The 26,769-nt window shown below is 35.9% G+C and overlaps 1 protein-coding gene across 3 annotated transcripts in view; it reads right to left on the bottom strand.

Annotated features, from left to right (window-relative positions):
• htr4 (5-hydroxytryptamine receptor 4) overlaps positions 1-26,769 on the bottom strand; it is a 179,163-nt gene that overhangs the window by 123,852 nt on the left and 28,542 nt on the right. For all 3 annotated transcript variants that reach the window (XR_015507497.1, XM_087281511.1, XM_087281512.1), the window contains exon 2: positions 18,240-18,321. Coding sequence is in view for 2 of the 3 variants with exons in the window: in XM_087281511.1 (XP_087137637.1) it covers positions 18,240-18,321 (82 nt within the window). In the remaining variant the exon portion in view is untranslated. The remainder of the gene's footprint in view (positions 1-18,239; positions 18,322-26,769) is intronic.

Genomic DNA, 26,769 nt, shown 5'->3' on the forward strand with positions numbered 1-26,769 from the left:
TTATATTGAAAGATAACTGCAACTGTAACAGCAATGTAATGTTTGTGGACTTTTATGTGGTGTTTCCTCTGTTTTCTAAGGTAACTTATTAGTTAACCGATTATGTTCACCTGTGTCTGGTTTGGTTCTTTTTTTAGCATTCATACATACTACTCATATTGACACAATGTAGTGAATATTTTTCTAACAGTCATGAAGTAAGTTTTAACTCAAATATATGACCTATTCAAACAGTTGGTGATTTTGGAAACACCATTAGTTTGGTTCTTCAGTAATATATATACATGTGTGGACTTGATATGCTGATTCTTGCCTTCAGGATTACCTTTCTTCTTATTTTTCAAAATTAAGTGAATCTGCTGTTCATTTTCCTTTCTGCACCATGACAAATACTGGTATAATATCATTTCATTATGTTACAGCTCTTATTACATGTATATGGACTATTGGCTTTCCCAAAGCAGAAGTCAGGCTCACATCTGCAGTGAGTCAGTGAATGGACTTTGACTTGAGCAGTCCATCTGTATTATGATGTCATGTAATTGGGCCAAATGGTACTCGAGTATTTCGTGTTTCCTTTTTAGTGTGAGAGCCGTGTTTAAAAATTCCAGACTCTAGACTGAACTGAAGTGAAAACATTACCAGAGAACAATGGCAGCAAATCAAGTCCTTCTCAATGTACTTATTATATAATAAACTATTTATTATATGATTGTACAATTCATAAACACTATGATTTTAGCTATCTTTTACTTTCTCTGCTAAAAGAATACAAGTCTGTAATGTTGGGCCAGCCAAAAAGGGGGGACATCTTTTTTCCACTGCAATCTCTGTTTTATTTATTATATACAAGGACAATTGGTGGCAGAAAGTGAAGTTATACAGCCTTGGGTATTTTTCCCCTCCCAAAATAAAATAAAATAAAATAAATCATGATACACCAAAAAGGGTAAAAAAAGAGACTGCTGGTCTAAGTCTAGCAGTGCAGTGTGGCCAGTTTGAGCTTTCTTGTTGTCTAGCATGTCACGTACTCAGCCCTACCTGTTGTTATTCAATTGCCAGTGATATGAAGGTTGGATGGAAATTTGTCCTCAATTGCTGGGAAACGGTCCAAGAGTGGAACTGCTGACAATCTAAACTTGAACTAAGGCCCTTCATTTTCATTAATTTTCTGTGCAAATGAACATCAGCGTGTTCTGATTTCACAGCAACACTCGTGAAGGACAAATATGCTGATTAAAGCCACAAAGTGCGCAGTGAGAATTTACCAAGATCAATGAACAATTGACCCTCACAGAAGCAGCCATTTGCAATTCTAAATGCAAATTCTCCTAATAAACCTTAATATAGTCAGAATCTGTCAATGTATTTTTTTCATTTACAAACAAAACTTTACAATTTCTGCAAAACTCTTGTAAGTTATAGTGTAGATAACGAATAACTTTACAACATGACATCACTAAACCTGAAGTGGCACTAAAATAATAATAAAACTGCTTCATTTAAATTTATAAAGTACAACAGTTTTAACTTTTTCATCAGCTTTGGGTTTGGTGTCATCTTTTTTTTTCCATGCATATTTTCCACAGGGTTTTAAAAAAGTCTTTAGGAGTTAAAAAGTCATTAGAGTTAATTATGTTAATAAATCTATATTACAAAAAATATTCAAAACGTTTAAAAATGTTTGTATTTTTACTGTGACAATGATAATACAATTATGAGATACACCATGTCATTAGTTATTAACTGTGACTATATGAACACAAAATTTTGAAGATGAAAAAAAAAAAAAGAGTGAAATTAGGTTAAAGCTTAAAAATTACCAAAGACCCCCCTAATCGAAAGTTTCTAATAAGAAGGCACAGTGGCTCAGTGGTTAGCACTGTTGCCTGAGTCAGCAAGAAGGTTGCTGGTTTGAGTCCTGGCTGGGCCAGTTTGCATTTTCCCCTGTGCTTGTGTGGTTTTTCCTCTTTGAGTGTTTCCCAGTTCTGGGTTGGCCAGAAGGGCATCCTCTGCATAAAACATATACCGGAATAGTGAGAATTAATTAATTAATTAATTAATTAATTAATTAAAGTTTCTAATAAGCCTTGACAAACAATAAATCTTGAAGTTGCCTTAGGTTGAGACTTAAAATTCACTCAAAGGCTCCCACTTAAAAAAAATACATGTTCTGTCCAGTTATTTACATAATCCTTGCAATCTTAACCATGAACACATTCACTCTGCTACACTGTCAGTGAACCAAGATGATCCCATAGCATGAAGAACATCTGATATTTATTTTTTACAAAAAATGCTTATATGTTTAACTGACTAAAACTTGACTAATGAAAGAACAAGATTGGCTAGATATGATTTCTTTTTTAAAGTAGGACTATATAAACTTATTCTGTGTTCACATCAGACCCAGAATGCGCAATTTGTATGTAGACTTGTGAACATTTTGAGTTTACTTGCTTCTTTCACATGTCAAACTCACTTCACAAGAGATGCAGATTTGCATCCTAATAAAACATTTTATTTATTTACATTTAATCATTATTTACATTAAATTGAATTATTTACATTTATTTATGTCACGGGTAGGTCTTCTGTCTGCCTGGTGACTCTAGCTTCATTGCTAAATAGATAACCTGGATTTTATGGAGAAAAAAGCTGTGCTTTATGTGCTTTAGAAATACTGAAAAACAGCGAAGATTTGTTCGGCACCGTGTCTGAGTCCACTAGATCCAATCAGAGGTGCACCCAGCTCTGAGCTCATCAACTCCTCCAGAAACTATACCTGGATGATGGAGGACTTCAGCTGTGCTTCAGACTGAGCCAAGCCCAGTTTGGTGTTGGCAAAAGGATTTCTCCTATGGACACCAACAACAGCCACTATGTCATAATCACACCCCTAAAACAGCAAGCTCATGATTGGTTAACGTGGCGCAAATGTTCGCTGAAGTTCAGATTTTCCAACTCTCGTGATGGACGCTTCCTCAACATCTAGTGTAATCACAGCATTTGACTAAATTTAAAAAATATTCAAAAGAAAACTGACAAAATTAGTAATCAACACCATTAACCAACTAGCTATAAGGAGAATCACATATTTAAAGCACCACAGATTACATGAATGAAAAACAATGGGGAAATATAAAAGCAATAAATATACTGAATAGATATAAGAAAACAATATATATTACAATTAGCACAAATTATTAGGCCTTTGCATTGGGAGTGGGAGTCAACAGGCACAGAATCTTGTTGCAGCTCCCTGATTGGTGAAGATTTTGCGTAACTTTTTTTTCTTTTTTTTCAGAAATCCTGCTGTTAAACATTATTAATAAAAACAACTTTTAGTAACGCATGATGATGATTTCAACAAATGTAAATATCAACTATTAACAACCTCGTAGATCACATTACATCTGTTCTTAAATGATACAACTTATTAAAATCAATGCCCCAGTATAAAATGAATGTGATTTTTACTGGAACTCAACTGTTGTACTTTATCGCTGTCTTCAGTCTCCCTCAGAGAATGATGGGACATGCAGTTAGATCTCATAAGCCTGCCACCTCATAAAACACCTAAATAAACATTGTTTCTGGCTTGATGTATTCCTATTGTTTCTCTAAATTAGACCAAAGAGCTCGATTCCTTTAACACTGACAAAGTAACCTAAATTATGGCCAGTTCTACTACCAGAAGCCAAAGTTTCCTTCACCGTGCAAACCTTGGCCAGTGCAAACTTTGGAAAACATCTAGCAATTTATTCTGACACGTTGCCCCGGTAAATCATACGCAGCAAGCCGTGGCCTTTGTTTATTCTTATTTCCTATTTTACATCAGCTCCAGTGCTCTCCAAGACCAAGAAGTGAGCAGACACCCTGCAGAATCATGAGAGAAATCAGCAGTGGCCATGCTCAACAAATCATCCGTGGCCTCCGTTGCTTCAATAGTGACTGCGCATTACAAATTCTCCATAGGCCAGTGAGTTTCAGACCTCATTCAGCTATAGAAAACAGAATAACAGGAAAGGCCACACACTCGGTGTACATGACCTTCAGCACAATGAGGCAGGGAAAACGACTGTTAATATACAGTAAAAAAGCAAAGAGTATATTTACCGCGTGTTAAAACACAATAAAGCAAAGTGATTTAAAAGGTAGGAATTTGGTCCCTTCATGGCTGTTTATCATCTGATATATATCAGGCTGGTTTCACTGGAGCGCAGCTGCTATTTGCTGAATTCCTCAGGCGAAGTATTTCAGGTGAATGAGAAAATTCACTTGAGACGGAGAGCACACTTTTAGAAGTGCAAATACCAGGCTTATTTTCCATACATCCAAGGTGTGATATGATTTTCCAGTTCCATTTGCAGATGAACACTCCACATCCCTGAATGAATAAGACATCTCAAAGGGATTGAACTGCTTCGATCTCATCCAATAGACTCGCCTTGGGAAATGTGTTTCCTGGTTATAATAAATCCCGATTTATTTATTTATTTTTCCATCCTGCTCTGAGGATTGACAGTAATTAAATGGGAAATCAGTTAATAACTTGCACCTGGGATTGGGTTGGGCTATACGTGTCAATCGTGCCTTATCGAAGGGCACATGTGACTCCTCCATCTGAGAGGACAAAAGAAGCTTTCGGTATGAATGTGAACGAGTGTGGATCTCCAAAGCACGACTGGCATGGACTCAAATGCAGATCATTTAGGACTTGTAATCTTCGAATTTCAGAGTAATTTAGAGGCATTTGCAGATGTCAGGTCGTCAGCTCTGAATGTATTTAGAGGCTGTCAGAAACCTATACCCTTGATGAGGTGTTTGAAAACATGTCAAAGCTCTGATTTTCTCCCTCATTTTGACACATGTTAGACTCATTTGAGAAATAAATGGGCAAATGTTCATGACTGCATATAGATTTATGTACCGCAGTGGGCATGTAGGGCTGTTGTACCTGTCATGTAGATTAAAGATGAGTTGCATTCCCTAGTCATTTTCTGTTTTATGCATAACATACATTAGAGATCAGTTGAAGAAGAGATCCGGTCTCTATATTTACTTTCCAAGTGGAGATCCAGACCAATTTACATAAGGAAAGCATTACAACTTTGTAAAAGATTTTTAAAAACCCTAAACAGCTAAATTAACTATTACACTTTGGTGCCAAGACCCTAAAAATCAGAAAAAAAGAAAATAGTAAATAGTAAAATGCTGCTAAAATTTCCAAAATCCAATAGAAACAGTAAAAGCAGGGTCTGGAACTGGACCATGGTCAGCTATTTGAGGCAGCCTGGCTGGTGTAAATAGACAGCACAATTATTAAGGGGTCAGGCTGTGTCACTGCTCCAAAAAAGAAGCATGTCAAAGCTGTCATAAAACATAAACAACTTTTGACTAGAGTTAGATCTTAAGAAAGTGTGTGTTTGTGTGTGGTGTAGTCTATAGATTTATGTGCTGCGGTAAACATGTTGGGCCAAAAGTATGCCAACTCTGTCATAAAATATATGCAACTTGTTATTAATTTATTATTAATATCTCGGAGCATAAATCTTGTTTGTTGGACATGTTTGCCCAGTTAAAACTCACAACTGTGGCCCGTGGGAAAAAAAGGGACTAATTTTTTTAATTTATAACTGATTAAGTCTGTACAACAGATTCTAAAAAAACAAACATTGTTCATTCAGACTGTTTGACCCACATTCAAAACTGTTGTAAACATACACCTGCGTCCTCAAAACATCAGTATTACTGCACCAGTGGCTCTTTTGTGTTGGTGTGTTTCAATGTATTAAATCTTTCAGCATAAATAAGGTATTATTAATATTAATAAAATATTATATATGTCTGAAACATTTACCTTTGAATTTTAAATCTTACCAGCTCCCCTGACAAAGGCTGCATTTACACTGCGGATCTTGATGGTCAATTCCATTTTTTTTTTTTGTTGACCTGCTTACATCATCTTTTAAAAGTGACTCGCATCTGATTGTCTGTATTTACACAGCACATGGCTCAATGACCAGAAAATGAAGAGCAGGCGCTGACTGACCTATTCTTCTTGACAAGTTGCTTTACTTTATTGTATGACAGAAAAGTTCTCATTTTGCCATCATCTTTTAATCTCTAATTAACATGCTTAAATACATGTGCTACATGGCAAAATAAAAGCTTTTTTTGGTCCTAGTATATAGGATTTAAAGTTTGGGACTCTGCTGAATTCTGTTCCGAAATGAATTAGAGATCCTTCGTTACAGTTTTTAATGATGAGCGACTTACATTGACAGGTGAAAATCTAGCTGCTTACACTGTAGACACGAAGTCACAAATCCGATTCATATCCGATAAATTTGCACAGATGAACAAGAATCTGATTTGATTTGAGCGATGTTTAGATGAATGCCAATGTGCAGAGAACTATCAAAAATATTTTTATTGAAACAAGCTGTTGTCTAAGTTTACATGCAAACCAATGCATTTAAATCTGTACTGTATAAGTATTGTTCCTGTCACAGACTGTATCATGTGCAATTCACTAAATGACTTAAAGCAGGTTAACACATTTACTTGACCATGCGTCCTATTGACTCATTAAGCATAAACAGAAACAAGAACGATGCAGCCATTTACATCCACTACTGTATAAGTAATTCATTCTGGCCAGTTAATTATACCTTTAATGTCAAAGTTGACTGTAAGCTATAGATAATTTTCTAAACAGCTTGAAAGGCAGACACACTCTGTAAGTTTAAATATATATTAAATATTTTGTGAAGTGCTTTAAAATGTGGATTTTTTATTTGATGTTTGATGTAATCTCAACAAAAACCCGAAGAGAGTGTGGCTTCTACCCTTTTTATAAAGAAGCCAATAGCGTTTTTGTTTTATCACTGCTCTGCCAATGAGAGTGGTTGAGCTCAATCAAATGTGAAGTGTCTTAAGTGGGCAGGAGATGTCAGATAGAAGAGAGGATTTGACTGGACACATGATGAGAACCTGAAGTATGAAGTGAAATGAAAGAACTTTAAACCATTTAAGTGCAAGTGACAAACTACAAGCCTCACATGTTTACAGTGCATCCGGAAATTATTCATAGCGCTTCACTTTTGCCACATTTTTCATCAAAATTTTACACACAATAGCCCATAATGACAATGTGAAGAATATTTTTTGAAATTGTTGCAAACTTGTTAAAAATAAAACACCTGAAAAATTACATGTACATAAGAATTCACAGCCTTTGCCGTGAAGCTCTAAATTAAGCTCAGGTACTTTCTGTTTCCACTGATCATTCTTTAGATGTTTCAGCAGCTTAATTGGATTTCATCTGTGGTAAATTTGAAAAGGCATACATGTGTCTATATAAGGTCCCAGGGTTGAAAGTGCATGTCAAAGCCCAAATCAGCATGAAGACAAAGGTGGATTGTCTTGAGGCAAAAAGCTGGGGAAGGTTACAGAAAAATTTCTGCTGTCCTGAAAGTTCCAATGAGCACAGTGGCCTCAATCATCCATAAGTGGAAGATGTTTGGAAATACCAGGACTCTTCCTATTTAGCCATCTAAGCTGAGTGACAAGCAGAAAAACCTTTGCTGGCAGTACTTGGGTGCCCTGTGTATGTCTGAGGTAATTAGTCTGCCGTTATTACTGAAACTTGTATATTCCATAGTTAGAAGCTGATTGGTTAGTTCTACTTACATGAATCACGTTGCTCTCGGGGCATTCAGAAAAGTTCAGATGGTTTTTTTTCAACTAGGTGCATCTGGAAAATAAGCGCAGTTGACATGCGCACCAATTTCACAACATGTGTGCGTTGCTCTTATATGAAAGTTGTGCAAGTCACGCACCTCTATTGGAAATGACAAACTTACACCATAAGCTTATTGGCATTGCTTCAAAAATTAGTTTAGCAGCCACATTTTGATTACACTATAGCCTTCATAATGAAACTACATATCAAATCTTTTTATCGATATTGACAATAGAGTTTTTATCGTCCAGCCCTATGTATACTTATCCTAAAAACATTACTGATACTAATATCTAAAAAATGAAAATATTGAATTTTATGGGACCTTTAAAGACACCTCTCTTTGCGTTTACATACACATATAACACAAACACAAAACTTTAAAAAGGTTAGCCTACAATAATTAGAGCAACTGGATCTGGGAACACTTCCCAAAAAAGATACACCAGGATAAACGACAACTGTGCTCATGCTAGTCTGTCTGTCCTTATCCTAAAGTTCACATAATCTTGGATCCAGTTCATAACCCGGACAGATGGCTGTCATGCACAGGGAATGCACACCTCTACTCGGTTTACAGAAAACATTAATCAATAAAACCCACAAGACTGACTCCCTGAAAAGACCTTGGTGATGGACATGTTTGTAGATCCCTTTTGGCTAGTCTCAATGCTCAACTGAGTCTTTCTAGCCTGCAGCTCAGCTTCTTATCCGTTTGGCCAGAGTTTTGGTTCTTTGCCACTGTCGTCTTTGGCTTGATGGTTGAGGTCAGAGGAGCTGCTCTTCAGCGGATTGTCCTTCAACAGTGACATTGGTATTAAACTGAATTTATTACACCAGCGTTCTACTACTACTCTGCTACTTGCCTTATGCTGAATGTAACCCAAAAACTGAAATTCTACTATGTTTTGTTCATACATTAAAGCAGCTAAGACATAATCTACATTTTATAGATCGGTATAGAAGTATAGGTATAGAAATAAATATGATTTTACTTCACATGCTCTCACACTCAACTGATGAACATATAAATCCGGAGACACACAATTTGAAAAGCAGTTTGAGGAACACTAGAAAATGCTGGGTTGTCATGAGTGATAGGAATAATGGCGCTATAAATAACGACGTTACTAACAGCAATACTTTTTTCAGTAACAAGTAATCGATTGAGTTACTGTTTCCTTCTTTACAACGCAGTTACCATTGCTGAAAATAAAATATGCGCGTTACTATAATCGTTTTTTATGCGAGAAGCATCTCTTTTAGCCATAGGACCTCTCTTTCTCTGGTGTGTGTGTGTGTGTGTGTGTGTGTGTGTGTGTGTGTTCGGCACTGTGGCGGAACGTATAACCAACCAGCAATAATGATTGCTTTAGGTAACCGTAAATGTGGTGTACCCCAGAATGTGTTGATTGGCTTTGATAAAGTAAATTTCAATTGTCTGCCAATCAGAGCCAGAGTAGGGCAGGTGTTCACATAGGCACATGCGCAGTCAGTGGCACAAAAACTGTACACCAGGGGTCACCAATCTCAGTCCTGAAGGGCCGGTGTCCCTGCAGGGTTTCGCTCCAACTTGCCTGAACACACCTGCCTGGATATTTCAAGTATACCTAGTAAGACCTTGATTAGCTTATTTAGGTGTGTTTGATTAGGGTTGGAGCAAAAAATCTGCAGGACACTGGCCCTCCAGGAACAAGTTTGGTGACCACTGCTGTACACCAACAAATGACCAGGAGTCAGATTGGTAGCAAATCCAACATATACTAATGTAGCAATTGCAAACTGGAAATATAAGCAGTACTTTTCCTTCATGAAGGTAAAAAGCAAGAATGTTTATGTGTAGTGCAACTTATGCCCATAAAAAAAGGATCTTTCTTTAGTGACAAATAATTCTAATCTAATGAAACACCTCACGTCCTCACATGCTTCCACAAAATCAGTGGATATGCAGGTGATAACGTGAGTTCAGCTACCAAGGTAGGAGACGAAGCCACAACGTCAAGGCAAATAAAACGTACATTTTCTTCACCAAAAATACTTATTACTCTGACAGAACTAAACAAAATCATATCTAGATACAGTTAAAGTCAGAATTATTAGCCCCCCTTAGATTTTTTTTTTTCCTTTTCCCAAATATTTCCCAAATAATGTTTAACAGAGCAAGGATATTTCCACAGCATGTCTTTTAATATTTTTTCTTCTTGACAAGGCCTAATTATTATTTTGGCTAGAAAAAAAGCAGTTTTTATTCCTAGCTTCCTAGGACTTATTGCTTTATTTTGATTCAGAAGTTTCCCACCAGATATGACTCACCAAGAATAAACCGCATACTTTCACTCACTTAAGAACATTTTTAGAAAAAGCTTGTTATAAATTATTTTAAAAAAAATATATATACTGGTGAAACCAAAGCATAAGTATTTGCTCATTCATGCCGAGTTCAGACTGCATGATTTTAGCCCTGATTTTGACTCACTGATGGCAAATGCCTGAAATTTCAGGCAAATTGGTGCTCGTTCACAGTAGTAACACCCACACACTGTCAAGCTGTAACATCATTAGATGTTGATATTTGGTTGATTTTAGGTTGGACATTGACATGTCGCTGATGAATGGGTTCTGATGTCAACCCAATTTTCATTTCTAAACAAGTTGCAATGTCCCCACAAAGTTAGGGTACAACGTCAATCTGACGCCATGTTGACATCTTGTGACTGATGGTTGTTTAAGGCTACTTCGGTCAGCATACAGTAAACATCCGTCTTCTTCTCATCCATGACATTCATCTAAACAGTCTCTGGGTTAATGCGTGTAAAGATGTTGGACATCTTCTTGGACACTTTTAATGCTTCCAAACAGTTTGCTGCAATTTTGAATCACCCATCCTTGAGGTAGTGCATTATGATGTGATTTACCTTCTATGTGCCATTTTGATTTACAGGAATCACTGGACTGATGAAAAAATAAAGTAGTGACAGCAGGTTGAAGGAAAGTAGTTGAGTAAAAGTACCAAAACTGCTCTAAAAATGTACTCAAAGGAAAGTAAAAGTACACATTTTAAATCCACTTAGAAAAGTACAGTTTTTGAGAAAAAACTACTCAATTACAGTAATTTGAGTATTTGTTATTTGTTACTTTACACCACTGCCCAGGTGTGCAAAATAAGTAAATGTTCTACCCTTCACTACTCCAGATAGTCATGCAGTGTGAAAACTTCTGTGACATGACTACTTTGAAAATCATGCAGTCTGAACTTGGCATTAGCTAAGAACAATTTGGAGTAAATGGGTAGTTTTACAGTGCATTAAAAGACAAACCAAACCATATGCAGTGATCAGAACTGTGAATGTAGACAAACTGGATTCCATAGACATTTTTAAGCAAGTTTTCCTTAAAAAGTAACATTTCCATTAATCAACATGTTGCCCGAGACTATAAAGCGTTCAGACTTATCATTTGATCAACTAAAGTAAATCGTTCCTCCAGGAACAGCTTCAAAGACTCGCTGTTTGTTTCAGACTATGTTATCATTATTACAGCTGGAAATCTCTAGAGCGAGGTGGACTACATGCCCGGGTAGATTTATTGCTGCCGAGCAGATCCAGTAGATAATCCAAGAAAGCAGGGCTCCTGTTTGAGCAGTGCTGGGTTTCCCTTTCCCCTGAGGCCACACTCTGACTGCTCTGAGCCGCTGGAAAACGGCCAGCTCACACCGCGGAGCCGGCTCTCTGCTCTTTCTGTCTCGACTAGAACAGCAATGTACGTTATACACAAGAGACAGGGCACCTTTAGTTATAGAGATTATATAAAAAGCAGGGCTATTCTTGTGTAACATGAAATGAAATTGAATTGTATGGAACAAGGTTTTACGTGCTGTTTTACACAGAGGGCATAAATTGTGCATGACTTTTCTTGACTGCATCTCTTAAGAGTGAGTCAGGTTGTCTATATCAAAGACCTGTGGTTCACAGTTTGGCTCAATCGTAAAGTCCATAACAGCGGGGGGATTTTCAGATTGTGTTACGAAGATCAAAAGGTCATGACATGTCTAAAATAGCATGGCTGAATATGTTTAAGCAGAGAAAGGGAGGAAAGCACTCTTTGTTCTCATTTAATGTTCGCATTAGGACATCTTTTCAGTAAGCTTGTTATGTTATCCGTCCACTATAATAACATTCGCTTATAACAGCAGTGGATATACTTGCAGGACAGAAGATTTTAGTCATTTTTCTGATACGTTCTCCTAATATCACACTTGAGTTTGAGATGATATGATTCTGTGTTCAAAATAGTGGAGATAAAAATGACATTGTAAAGCCTTTTGGAATAAAACGACTGACTCATTTGTCTTGCTAAGGATAATTTCACTTCTAAAATTGCTATTTTTGCACATATTTTATCTGACGTTCTTCACTTCACTCTTGTTTCCTTAGTAACCAAGTATACTATCTTAGATAAAACTTTAATGAGGCCAAAACTTTTGGTCTGTTATGGATGCATCAACTGTAAGATAATTAATATGCATAGAAAAAAAAAATTCTACATAAATATTATTAAACAATCAATAATGTGGTTGTTACCTTTGTAATATTCAGGATTTTTATGAAAAGTAAAATGCATTATGTGGGCACGTTTTATTCCACCTTTCAGATGACAAATCCACTAGAGGGTGCTGTCAACAATTTTTAAAATCTGAAATACACTACTTAGGCCCAATCTCAATTGTATTTTTGTAACCCTACCATTTCCTCATGGCTCTTGTAACAGAGTGTGAAGGGGATGGGCTTTAAAATTTACCCCTGAGAAATGGGACACCACCATAACACCTGCACGGCATCATATGTCATCGTGATCTCTTACTACATATGAGATTGAGGATTGCAGCTGCTGTAGTTATTTCATGTTGCTTTATATTTTGGTATTTATCTTCAGGAAATCACTAAAGACATACAGTTGAAGTCAGAATTATTAACCCCTCTGAATTATTTTTTCAACACATTTCTAAACATAATACTTTTAATAACTTATTTCTTAATAACTGACTTATTTTATCTTTCCATGATGACTGTAAATAATATTTGAGATATTTTCCAGACAATTCTAAACAGATTAAAGTGACATTTAAAGGTTAGATTTAACTAGATTAATTAGGTTAACTAGGCAGGTTAGGGTAATTAGGCAAGTTACTGTATGACAATACTTTGTTCTGTAGACTATGGAAAAAAGATATAGCTTAAAGAGGCGAATAATTTTGACCTTAAAATGTAACTGCTTTTATTCTAGCCAAAATAAAAAAATAAGACTTTCTGCAGAAGAAAAAATATTATCAAACTGTGAAAATGTCCTTGCTCTGTTAACATATTTTAATGTTAAACATCATCTAAAATTCAAAGGGGGCTAATAATTCTGACTACAACTGTATATCATGTTATCATAACGATATAAAGTGGCAGTATGATCGTAATTCTACTGTGCATTTACACCGCGGCCACTGTAAAAAGGTCATTCCCAGCCACTAGACTTTTCTGACAGGGTATTCAAGTGTCAGATGTGAAAGTATGTTGTGGAACAGAAGTTATTATTATGGATTGTAGATATAGAAATTTAGAGGTGTTTTTTTCAATGTTTTTTTTTAAGCATGACGATAAAACATGAACGCCATTAAGAATGTGTTAAATCATATGATTGTTTGTTGTAAAACTTCGTAATAATGACAAAAATACTAATTTGTGCATCTCCTGACTTCTGTGTGCAGTTGTAGATGGTGTATTCTGGGAAATTTTCATACCCCTTGGTTTCATGTGTGGTCTTTTCCCCTTAGTCCCATGCCTTCAAGCTAAAGAGAATTGGGACACCCCTACCCCTTCACATGAACATGCAAAACAAGGGGTAGGGGTAAGGGGAAAGGCTAAGGGGTAGAATTGGAATTGGGCCTTAGATTATCCATGAGTGCGAGCTTCCATGAGTGAGAGCTTGTCATACAGATCACCTAACGAAGGGCTGACCTAAACCCTTCCCTTAAGCCAATCAATAGTATTTTCAAAAACAAATACAATATAAAAGTACACTACAACCACAAAGGTTAACCTTGATTTTACGTTGCTTTTATATATATTTATATAAAGTGTCTCAAATATTCTGAAACACATTAAATTCCTTTGAACTGAATCTCCTTGCATTCTGGGATTCACCTCTCCTGATGACACTGGCGACAGGCTCTAATGATAAAATGATGATCTTTAAATTAAATTCTGCAGCAGCACCCATCATTCTCCCTAAATTTATGTCTGCTCTGATTAAAATTAGTCGACGGTGATAGTCTCAAAACACTACATCAAAGAATTCCCCTTTTAAGCAAGCCACAGACCCGAAATAACCTCTGCAGCATAAGCCACAGTCACTTCCAACACGCTGGAGAGATTCTTCAAGAAAAGTGGCGATCCTGAGTGCCGTGTGCACAGACAGAAGGATAAGGAGCACGGCCTTCCCCAGAGAGAGTGACATTCTGCAGATAAGCAACTGAAATTGCCATGTGGTTTGTTGTGATATCAAGCACACTGTGGCATCCGCCGTGTTTGCCGGTATGAATGAAAATGTTTGGAAAGACAATGCGTGCTCCACGATGAAGTGTGACACTGCGGGTGCAGTGACGATCACACACTCAGACACTGCAGTCTTGCGTTTCCTCAATAGGGGATTTGACAGCTTTGTTAAACTCTGGATCTCTGCCGGAGCTGTCTTGGTTTACGGTGCTTTCATTTGGATGGTAAAAATGATATTCCACTTCAATTAACCTTTTTCTTTTTTTTTTACATGCAGCACTGGAATTTGTGAAAGTGACACTATATATATATATATATATATATATATATATATATATATATATATATATATATATATATATATATATATATATATATATATATATATATATATATATATAAAGCTCTGAATAAGCAAAAACTTTTAACATTTAGTTAAATGCCAGAATGGATTTATCTTTCTTGCAAAACTGGAATATTGCATGACTGATTTGTAAATAAAGCAGTGTATGTCATCAAGAGAACACAAATAAAAGTTGCAATTGGCAAAAAAAACAAACACTTGTAGCTTTTTTACTACATTAATGACATACTAACAAACAATGTCTTGTTCTCTTAAATCCAGAGGCAAATTTCCAATGTTTGGGATCACAATCGTGCAAGACAGTTATGGGAGATAATTTAACCAAATCATTTTGATGACACACTTTGGCTCAGGCATTTCACTTCATGAAAGAACCCTTTCTATCCTGCACATTTTAATGAGATATCCTAATGGGCACTATGCATGGATGGGAACTGTTTTATGGCTAAATAAATTCTCCTATACTAATTTATTGTCAAGTATTAATGTATTGAGCCTTATGGGCACTAATAAAACGGAAAGTGGTCCATTCATATCTGAAAGTCTTTTGTTTGGTCTAAAGTTTAGGATGTGCTAGAAGTTATTTTTTTAACATAAAATATATTTAATTATTATTATTATATATTTATTTAATATATATTTAATTATATATTATTATAGTAGCACCTAACCTTCCAGCAAGTGGAATTTCATTGTAACATGAAATAGGAGTGTAATGGTTCACATATTCAGAGTGATTTGTTTTCTTTCAGTATGCATTTTTATCAAACTAATACAGCATTGCTTTAATCACTATGTGGAACTTAATTAGAAACTGCTAGTTTTAATTATCCGTATTTTACTGAGTCGATATTGATTCTTGGGTTCCAAGACCAATTTTCATTCTATGCATTTTCAGTTAATGTGTTAGTAAAATGTCATAATAGCACCCATCTTGTGCATAAATGTACATATTTATGCAAAATATTTATGTACATATTTATGTACAGCTGGTTCAGCTGGCATTTTCTTGTGTGAAGTTTGCATGTTTTCCCTGTGTTGGCATGGGTTTCCTCCGGGTGGTCCGGTTTTCCCCACAAGTCCAAAGACATTTGCTATAGGTGAATTGAGAAGGCTAAATTCTCTGTGGTGTACGTGTGTTAATGAGAGTTTCTCCTAGTGGTGGGTTACAGCTGGAAGGGCATCCGCTGTGTAAAACATATGCTGGATAAGTTGGCGGTTCATTCCGCTGTGTCGACCCCTGATTAATAAAGGGAAAATAAAATAAATGAATGAATAAATATTTACTATACTCCTACAGCTTGTCTAAGGTAGAGTAATGTGTATATTTATAATGTGCATTTATCCTGTATGGCCATACACCTAAAGCACTTCACAATCATGAGGGGGGTCTCTCCACATCACCTCCATTGTGCAGCATCCACTTGGATGATGCGACGGCAGCCATGGGATAACCGCGCCAGTTCGCTCACCACACACTAGATATTTGTGGAGTGGAGAGACAGTGAGATTACTGATATCCTAATTATATAATCTGTCATGAAAGAAGGTAATGCCACTTTACAGATGATATACAGTGTACAAAACATGGATGGCATGGTGGCTCACTGGTTAGCTAAGTGGTTAGAGTTGTTGCTTCACAGTAAGAAGGTCACTAGTTTGAGTCCTGGCTGAACAAAGTGGCATTTCTGTATAGAGTTTGCTTGTTTGTCCTCCAATAATATCTGACTGCAGACTCAGTCAGACTAATCTCAGACATGCAATCTCAGACATAACGAACTCAGTGGAGCTACTGATGTCACTGTAAGGGGTAGGGCAAGGGGCAGTGTTAGGTGTGAGCATTAAAAGCATTGCATGCAGCTCAACTTACATCTGCACCTGGTCTACAGCAAGACCCTTCTCTGTTCCCCCATGGGTTTCCTCTCTGTGCTCCGGTTTCCCCCACAGCATATAGGCGAATTGGATAAACTAAATTGTACTGTACATTGTTGATAGATAGATAGATGATAAATAGCAAATGAATTTAACAGCTTTGTCACTTTTGTTAATTTTGTTTTTGAATTTGTTATAAGACAGAACTACATTTTAATTATTTACTACATTAAAATTAAACATATTGCCATAAATAATGACATTTTTAAAAGTATTTTATCCCCTACTATATAAAAAATGTGTCAAACAAAATAAGGAAAAATATATACAGTATTAATAATGGGCGACACAGTGGCTCAGTGGTTAGCACTGTCGTCTCACTGCAAGAATAAGAAGTTCGCTGGGCTCTAGCTGATTCAGTTAGCATTTCTGTGTTGAGTTTGCTTGTTCTCCCTGTGTTTACCTGGGTTTCCTTTGGGTGTTCCAGTTTCCTCCACAGTCCAAAGACCTGCACCTAGCTAAGTACTATTAAATTGAATTAAAGTGAATTGAAGCAAAATTTGCCGTAGTGTGTGGTTTTGTAGCTGAAAGGATATCCACTGCGTGAAACATATGCTGGATAAGTTGGCAGTTCATTCAGCTGTGGCGACCCCTGACAAATAAAGGGACTAAGTCAAATCAATTGATATAATAATAATAATAATAATAATAATAATAATAATAATAATAATAATAATAATAATTTTTCACACCCTAGTATGACCCTATGCTTTATTTTTGATTTCACATTATAGGAATAGCTCACCCAAATATAGAAACTTCCTCATTGTTTATTCTCCATCACGTGGTTTTAAATCTTTATGAATTTATTGCTTCTGCTGAAAACAAAAGAAGATATTTTAAAGAATGTTAATGATGGCAGAATTTATTATTTGAACTATCTTTTCAAGTAATGAAATTTATAATTCAGCACTGACAAAAAAACATCAACAACATATATTTTTAATCTGCTGTGCAGAAATCATGAAACATTCATGAATGAATGAAAAAAAAAAACTCAGCAAAAATGTTGAAATGTAGTCAACATCAACAACAAAACATAGCTTTTCTGCTACTTGCCTAGTCAGCACATTACATGTGCAAACATAAACAACAGTGTAACATCCTACTGACAGCAGCAGACCAGACAACAACATGAATGTGGCTGGACACGGAGCGATGAGAAAACACATGGTGCTATTTATAAGTGTCATTACTGTGTTGTTTAGAAGCGTGAGACTCCAGTGATGTTACAGGATACTGATAGTTTGTAAGCAGATGCCGGAAGGCAGAAAGCTGATGCCAACACAGAAGGCCCACATTTCCTCTGTCCTGCTGAGCAAACAGACTCAACCCCTCTAGAGATCCTTATGCCCCCCTGATGCTGAAGCAGCTTCCCATGAAATCCCAGAGAGATCACATTCCTGCATTTTCTGAGGGAACCAGGGCATTTACAGCAGTGACATTTGGAAAAAGAGGTCGCAGAGGTGAACATATGCTAGTATGTCAATGTTGCGCCAAGCGAGGGAATTCATGCAAAGGCCTCAGGCGGGGTTAAAACACTTTTCATTGATTTATGCATTTACTGAGCCTATTTATAAGTCATCTTGGGCCTCAAGGTCGACCAAAACATCTCGAAGGAAAATATGGATGAAGGTGACGGTGCTCTAACCTCTCATTGGTATCTACTTCTTCCATCTCAGGCATCTGGCCGGTGGAACTCAGATTCATGTACCCGTCGATGCGGAGCGGCCCTGTCAAAAGGACAGAAACAGAGGTTACACTGATTGAATGTTCAGGACGCAGCGTTCATTTTAACTCCTAACCCTTCCATTTATTTTAAACAGGCTGTTGTGATGATTTGCTGTTGTGGTGCTGATGACAAAAATAGCAGCGCAGTGAAATTGGGTCAGCCGAAATTTAAAAAGAAGGGGAATATATCAGTGGATGAAAAGTGTTATCTATTAACCCCAGGATCAATGTGAGAGACAGGCTGTAACGTGGCAGTAAAAATTTACAACTGTTGTTGAATGTCATGTGTCACAGAGGAGGGTAAAATGACATATGAGCTCAGCAGCCTGTTTGAAAACAAGCAATGTTCTAGTTCCCAATGTCAATCCGTCTGCAGAAGCTTAAAAGAAATGAGAAGAAAAGGTCTTCAATAAGCAATTTCATGACCTTTAGACAAATTCATTATTTATCCATGACTGTCCTAGTTCTAGAACAAGGATTTAAGAGAATAATTTTAAAAATACTGAACTGAAAAAGGCAGATACTGTAGGTAAAAAGAGTCTTTATACTGTATCCAGCATAAAAAATATGCTTCTATTTGTGAAAGTCTGCTAAAAAAAACTGGTATTATGTGTGCTGCATTCACATGGGAGAACTGAGTTAGTGAGTTAAAAGTGACTTGAAGTTTATTTTAAGGTGAAATTTCATCTTACATTTACATAGTTCACTCTCCAAAAAGAAACACTAAGCGCATGTGGACTGTTCATTTGTATTTAACTGATTTGTTTTTAACTAATTTGTACTGTATATATACAGTTGAAGACAGAATTATTAGTCCCCTTTGAAGTTTTCTTTCTTTTTAAAATTTTTCTCAAACTATGTTTAACAGAGCAAGGAAATTTTCACAGTATTCATTCATTCATTTTCTTGTCGGCTTAGTCCCTTCATTAATCCTGGGTAGCCACAGCGGAATAAACCGCCAACCTATCCAGCACGTTTTTACGCAGCAGATTCCCTTCCAGCCGCAACTCATCTCTGGGAAACATCCACACACAAACACGCACACACTCATACACTACAGACAATTAAGCCTACCCAATTCACCTGTACCGCATGTCTTTGGACTGTGGGGGAAACCGGAGCACCCGGTTTCTGCCAACTGCCAGAACTGAGCCAAGGTTCGAACCAGCGACTCAGCGACCTTCTTGCTGTGAGGCGACAGCACTACATACTGCGCCACTGCATCGCCAATTTTGACAGTATTTCTGATTATATTTTTTTCTGGAAAGAGTCTTATTTGTTTTATTTCGGCTAGAATAAAAACTGTTTTTTTTTTTAAACCATTTTAAAGTCAAAACTATTAGCCCCTTTAAGCTGTTTTTTTTTTTTCAATTGTCTACAAAACATACCATTGTTATACAAAATTTGCCAAATTACACTAACCTCCCTAGTTAACCTAATTAACCTAGTTAAGCCTTTAAATATAACTTTAAGCTGTATAGAAGTGTCTTAAAATATCTTGTAAAACATTATTTACTGTCATCATGGCAAAGATAAAATAAATCAGTTATTAGAAATGAGTTATTAAAACTATTTTGTTTAGAAATGTGTAGAAAATCTCTCCAATAAACAGAAATTGGGGAGAAAATAAACAGGGGGACTCAGAATTCAGGGGAATATAATTCTGACTTCAACTGTATATATGGAAGCTTTTTCCTAACAAAATAAATTTTTCATTCAAATGCCTAAAAAGATCAAATAATAAATTGTACTTTCATAACAACTGATAAATGGAGTGATCAAATAACAAAACACATTGCATTCTCAAATGAAAAATCAAGTGTATTTGATATTTAATTTTCATGAACAACTGTAAAATCCTGTAATAATTAAATGACCAATCAAACGCTCAAACTATAAATCAAATAGACACACAGCTGGAAACTTATGATGGACTGATTACAAGGACTATAAAGACCCCTCATACACACAGACTCTGTGCTATTTCTTTTTTTTTTTTTCCTGTGAAGCATTACAAAGCATTTTTCCCTGTTTTTCCTGCCATGTTTTGATCCTTTTCTTGTTTCAAATTTTGGTGACTATTTCATGCAAGCCATTTTTTTCACCCTCATTTTTAATGCTCACAGAGTCCTACCATGCAGGCAGAAGCAAGAAAGCCAATGGGTAAAAATGAAAATTACTGCATTTATTGTTAAACTGATGTTCAATGTTTTCAATGAATTACTACAAATTTTAAATAAATAAGTAAGCCAACCATTAAAATGGGACTCCCGAGGGTCTATATTTACACTGACACAAACAGACCACAAGATTTTAAGCTATATTTAGTAAATAACCCAATAATCAAAAAAGCCTATCATAAAAATCTAAGAGAAATGAAAGCATGAGGTCTTTTTTCCAAAAGCTTCCATTCTCAATTTTCACTGTGTGGTAAACCACAGAAAAAAGCATAACACAGTTTATGTGAATATGTGTATATTTGTATAGCATTTGTATGCAATAACCTAATATGCACATACAAAATCAGGTGCATAGAAAAAGAACTACACGACAAGCCATTATTATTTTCTGTCGGACTGTTTAGGGATGTTCAGATCCAATCACATGATCGGAAATCGGGCCCGATCACCCGATTTCAGACTTGATCGGAATATATTGTACATATGGATATTCTCATTATTTTTTTTACACATCTATAGTTATGTGGTGGCACAGAGTTAGACCTCTTTCTTGACTTCACACAGAAACAGCAACACGTGCAGCATGGCATCACTTTGTTGCAGAGACGCTATTGGTTAAATGCCGACAAAGTACAGTAGAACACGGAAGCAGCTTGAATTTGTTATTTGTTACTTATTTGTTCAAGCTACCACACAGAAGTGCTGTTTGTTAACATAATTGTTGAATGTTAAAATAATGTGAATTAAATAAAAATATAAGGAACATCCTGGATCTGTTTCTTTGCTCTTCTTTATTTTATTTTTTTATGTATTATAGAAGTATCGGCTCGGGTTTTGGTATTGGTAGACACTCAAAATCAACTGACTTGGAAAAAATCTGATCGGGACATGCAAAGTATTGTTCTTAAAAGCTATATGAATTTTGTTTTGTTGTTGTTGTTGTTGTTTTTCCATGCTTTTTACCACTTTTTTATTTAGTTTTTAGGGCATTAGTATCTCCAGCAGAAAAAAAACAGAAAGAAAAGAACAATATTCAAAGATGCCTTTTCAAGTAGTAAAGAAATCAGTATGTTTGAAACTAATGAAAAAAAAAAACAGAAGTCAATGATGTATTTAAATTATTTAGCCTGAAATGTTTACTATTCCACAAAATTTAAAACGTTTCTTAAAGTAAATATGGTGATGTTCAAAGGTGAAAACTGTTTCTTACCCAGACTTAAAAAAAAAAAAAAACATTTTAGAACAGTAATCACAATTCCATGATACTGTAAAACCATGATATTTTTTATCCAAGATTATTATAATGTTATCATAAAACTAGCATATCACATTAGTGAAATTAAGTACATACTGCTAAGTTGCATTGAACCAAATTTGTGTAAATTCTGGACTAACCTATTGTTCAGTTTTTTTTTTTTTTATTAAATTAAAATGCCATTTTTTGACCCAGCTGTTGGATTTGCCATTTGATCCAGCCCTGGGTTAATACAATCCAGCATATTTCAAAGTGTTGTAAGATTATTGTTGACTCGATAAGTAAACTGGAAGAAGTTCTCACTATCATAAGAAGATTTTTGCTCCTGAATTTCACAGAAGAATGAAAAGTCTAGTATGACATGAAGATGAGAGTGGTGTACAGTAAATAATAACAGAAATACAGCTGGATAAAAAATGTCAATGCCCTACTTATTTTCCAAACTGAAATGAACATTTATGAGGTTAAGATATACCAATTGAGAGTCACAACTATAAGCTCTTCAGACTTCACTCGAGGGCACTTATGAGAGGTTTGATTCATTCTGCTGGAAAGAGAGCCATGTCAAATGAATTGTCTCCTGTTTTCTTTCACATCTGAAGCAAAGAGATTTGTAACTGCAATAAGAGCCTGGGTCCAGGCACATGCACAGACGTATAAATCCATGCTGGCAGAAATAACAGCACCTCTGCAGTTGGGAACCATGCCCACTTGAAATACACACACACAGAGAGAAGAGAGAGGATCTGGTAAAGGTTTACAGTAAACGTGGCTGAACTGGTGGGATTCTCATCAGCTCAGTGTGAGAGGAGAATTCCAGCATGAGCCCACCAACATGGATTTTAAACTTCCAGACAGGACACAGTTATCCAGTTGGTGGCCAATCTGTGTTTTCCATTCTCTCTGTGGTACAAACAATCACACAATGGACTCTACCGATGTATACACCTGCAGCGGACAGACAGAATGGCACCTATTTAAGAAAAATAATTGCATTCATTGTCTGTCAGGTCTGACTGGCTACACCAGGGGTGTCCAAACTTGGTCCTGGAGTACCGGCGTCCTGCTGAGTTTAGCTCCAACTTGCTTCAACAAACCTGAAAGGAAGTTTCTAGTATATCTAGCAAGAGCTTGATTAGCTGGTTCAGGTGTGTTTGATTAGGGTTTAAACTACACTCTCCAGGACACCTCCCCTCCTGGACTGAGTTTGGACACCCCTGGGCTACACATCCTCCATTCTAAACTAGGGGTGCAACGATAAACCCATTTTACTTTTAACCATGCTTTAATTCGCAATGGTTGTTTAATCGTAAAGGCCTCTTAACATCGTATTTCTGCACAAAACAAAACAGTAGCAACTTAACAAAGTTATGCCAACTGGGCACTAGTTTAAAGTTCCGAGCTAGTAGACGGAGGTTAATACTTAATACTATACTACAAAAATTTTTTAAACTCAATTGCGTTTAATGAACGATTTATATATATATATATATATATATATATATATATATATATATATATATATATATATATATATATATATATATATATATATATTACTTTTCGATTAATCACCCAGCCCTAGCTAATATGCACACACACAGGACTAACTATGGCTGAGGCTATTAACTAAGGGCCATTCGCATGTCTTGTCTTTTGTGTGCGCAAGTTCTTTATTTCTTTTCTTTTGGACATATTGGAAGTAATGTGCATGCACTGTGCATGTGGCACGACGCGCTCATGCTTTCCATGCTTTTCCAACACTTAATTGAAGCAATGGCACAAGTACATTGCAGGTCGCATAACAAGAACTGATCATTCAGCTTCATATTTTGTGTGAAAAATACACATTTCTACTCTAAAAAGAGAAAAAATACAAAATGAAAAAAACCAAACAAGTTATAATATACTGTAGTTGATCAAAAGTGGCTTTCAGACAGAGGCTCAACAACCTTTGTTCTCTTTAAAAGGGAAATACTTAATTTGCTAATAACCTAATATGATGCTTAGATTTACATTACGCACATATTATTTAATTTAGTCTTATTCTTATTCTTTTTTTTTATCATTCTTATTCTTGTTTATTTATTCATTAATTGTTCTGCCATTTATTTTCAGTGTAAAATTATTACTTAAATGCATAATAATCATAATAATCGTGAAACTGTGATTATTCCTCTATAACTATGACTATAATCGTACAACCAAAATATAGAATTGTTGCATCCCTAATCTATACATAAACAGGATATGAGTTCTGACATAATCTAATAAACATAGACACCCAAAGAAATGACCTGAGCTTGCAGCACCTGAAAGAGCTTGCCAAATGCCATTAGTTTTAGCACAACATATGCCAAACATATGTCAAAATCATAAAACACAGACACAGCTTGTTGTACTGTATTTGCTTGAAAGGGACTACAAAAGCCATTTAAAAGCTGTGTGATTTAAATAAACCGGATGCTTATGAAAGCTGAAAGGAACAAAATGTATTTGGCCCACGGGGGACTTTCTAATCTAGGATGTAACAAAAAAAAAAGTTGATGAAAAAGATGAAAGACTGCACGCAAAAGAGTTCAGTTGAATTAAAATACTCTTCGTGTTAACCTTCAAACAACCACAAGACTTTCACAAAGGACATGATGATTCACCGAATGCAGAATTGTGGAGGTGTCTTTGGTGCCGTTAGGCGATACGTGACAAAGAATAATATTTCAGTTTTATGCAGTGATCAATGTCTTATCTGTCCTAATAGAGGGTCATTGTGGTGGTGAAACTTTCCTTCAGTCTGCCTTTACCTTTCTCAAGTTACACTGATGGAAGTAAAGCCTGCCCGCAATCCACAGTGCATTTTTATATCGCATGCTGGCTAAAATAGGCACTTCCAATCTAACTGAATGCCTGTAGATATTTTGAAATGCCTTGTTATTGTCTGAAAATACAGTGTTTTTTTAGCTTTATTCAGTCTGTTCCATGTCACAGCTTTGTGAGAGTAAAACACTGAAACTCAAAGCTATTACTCTCAGAAAATCTGGCTTTTTGGCATAACTTTCATTTGCGCCTGCACAAACTGAGTCAAAGCAGGTTCCATGCCAAACCTTATTAGTTCTTGAGGGTCTTGTGTATGCTAAAAATTAAAATGTTAAATTCAAGCACTAATGTTCTCTCAAAAGCTAAAAAGGAAAGCCATTACATAATAATAAGCCAAAACATAATAATAATGACAATTGGAAATAATAATAAAGTCCAAATGTTCATTTTTGGGGGAACTCTAATGTTTAAGATACCAGCGGTACCAGTTAAATAAGATATATTTAAAAAGCACCTGTATATTTAACTTTTTTTCAATTGTACATATTTAGATACATTTATATTTCATTATTTGGCAGACTTTTCTGTCCAAAGCCACTTACCATTAAGAAGACATTCAGCAATTCAAAAAGAGGAAGTACACACAGTGTCACAATCTCCAGCAATCTAGTCCATACAGATTGCTGAAGAACTACAAATCTGCCACTATATGAACTATAACTCCCATCAGGCTCCACTCACACACCTGTTCCAGTTTTTTGTTGATTATACACAGAGCTAGGAGCTGATCTATGACTGATCAAACAGACTATATAGGCTGCCCACATTGTCACTTAAGTTTTGGTTTTCACCCTGTAACATCAAAAACGGTTTTGTTGTTTTGTGTCTCCATAATTGACCCTTGCCTTTTTCTCTTGTTTACGTTGTCCACCGCCTGTATTGATTTTTTTTTCCAGTGACATGACTACACTTCTGGATTTCCTGTATGTACCCATTTGCTCCTGTGTTTGACCATTGCCTGCCTGACTACTTCTTAATAAAACTGCATGTGGATCCTCAACTCTGTTGTCCAGCACCCTTGTGTTACACACAGGACGTTCTATTTATACAAAGTTACAAATAAGATGCTAGAGTAATAGGGAGTGTTTTTTTTATTATTATTATTAATATTAGAGACGATTGAATAGTGTTTCTACAGGTGGTTTGTCAAGCCCACTCACCTGTGTTAAGCAGACTTTATAAATGCATAGTGTATTTCTTTGTAAGAACGTGTCTGGTGCAAATGTGCAAAACTGGTGCAAGTGTCGGTTAAAGTGTCAAAGAGATGAGCATGTGTTTTCTACACGTGGTTTGACGAAATCAGTTGATTAAAAAAAAACAATTCATAAATTTTCACAAAAATGTATTATATTCTTCTTCTTCTTCTTGTTATTATTATTATTATTATACCTGTAAAATCCCAATTAAAAATATATAAATATTTTAAATAGATATTAGTATATAAGATTTTGTTTTGTTACATACACTCAAAAAATTACATTTGCTTTTTGTTTAAAGTACGTTTTTAAGTGTTTTTTTTTAAGTGACTTTTATGTTTTATGTTCAATTATTCATTCATTCATATTCTTTTCAGCTTAGTCTCTTTATTAATCAGGGGATGCCACAGCGGAATAAATCCGCAACTTATCCAGCATATGTTTTATGCAGTGTATGCCCTTCCAGCTGCAACCCATCACTGGGAAACATCCATGCACTCTTATTCACACACATACAGCGCATGTCTTTGAACTTGTAGGGGAAACCGGAGCACCCAGAGGAAACCCACGCCAACAAGGGGAGAACATGTAAACTCCACTCAGAAATGCCAACTGACCAAGCCGAGGCTCAAACCAGCGACTTTCTTGCGTTGAAGTGACAGCGCTACCTATTGAGTCACCTCACCGCTATTGTTTTATGTTTAATCCATTTAAATTTTTTAATTTGTAAAAAAATAGATTAAATTAATTCCTTCATGTTGTCCCAACTCAAATCGATTGTGTGGAATACAGCATTTTTTACAGCGTGAAAAAGTCCTCAAAGCCCTTTTTCATGTTAACAATATGCAGCTTTTTACTGTTTTATTCAAATAAATCAGCTTTGGCAAAATTGAAAGGCTCAAAACCAGCATACCAGCATTCAATTAAAAATCTGCTCTCAAACAG

Source organism: Danio rerio, chromosome 14 (genome assembly GCF_052040795.2).
Source record: "Danio rerio strain M-AB ecotype USA chromosome 14, GRCz13ab, whole genome shotgun sequence".
In the NCBI taxonomy this organism is placed as follows: Eukaryota; Metazoa; Chordata; class Actinopteri; order Cypriniformes; family Danionidae; genus Danio; species Danio rerio.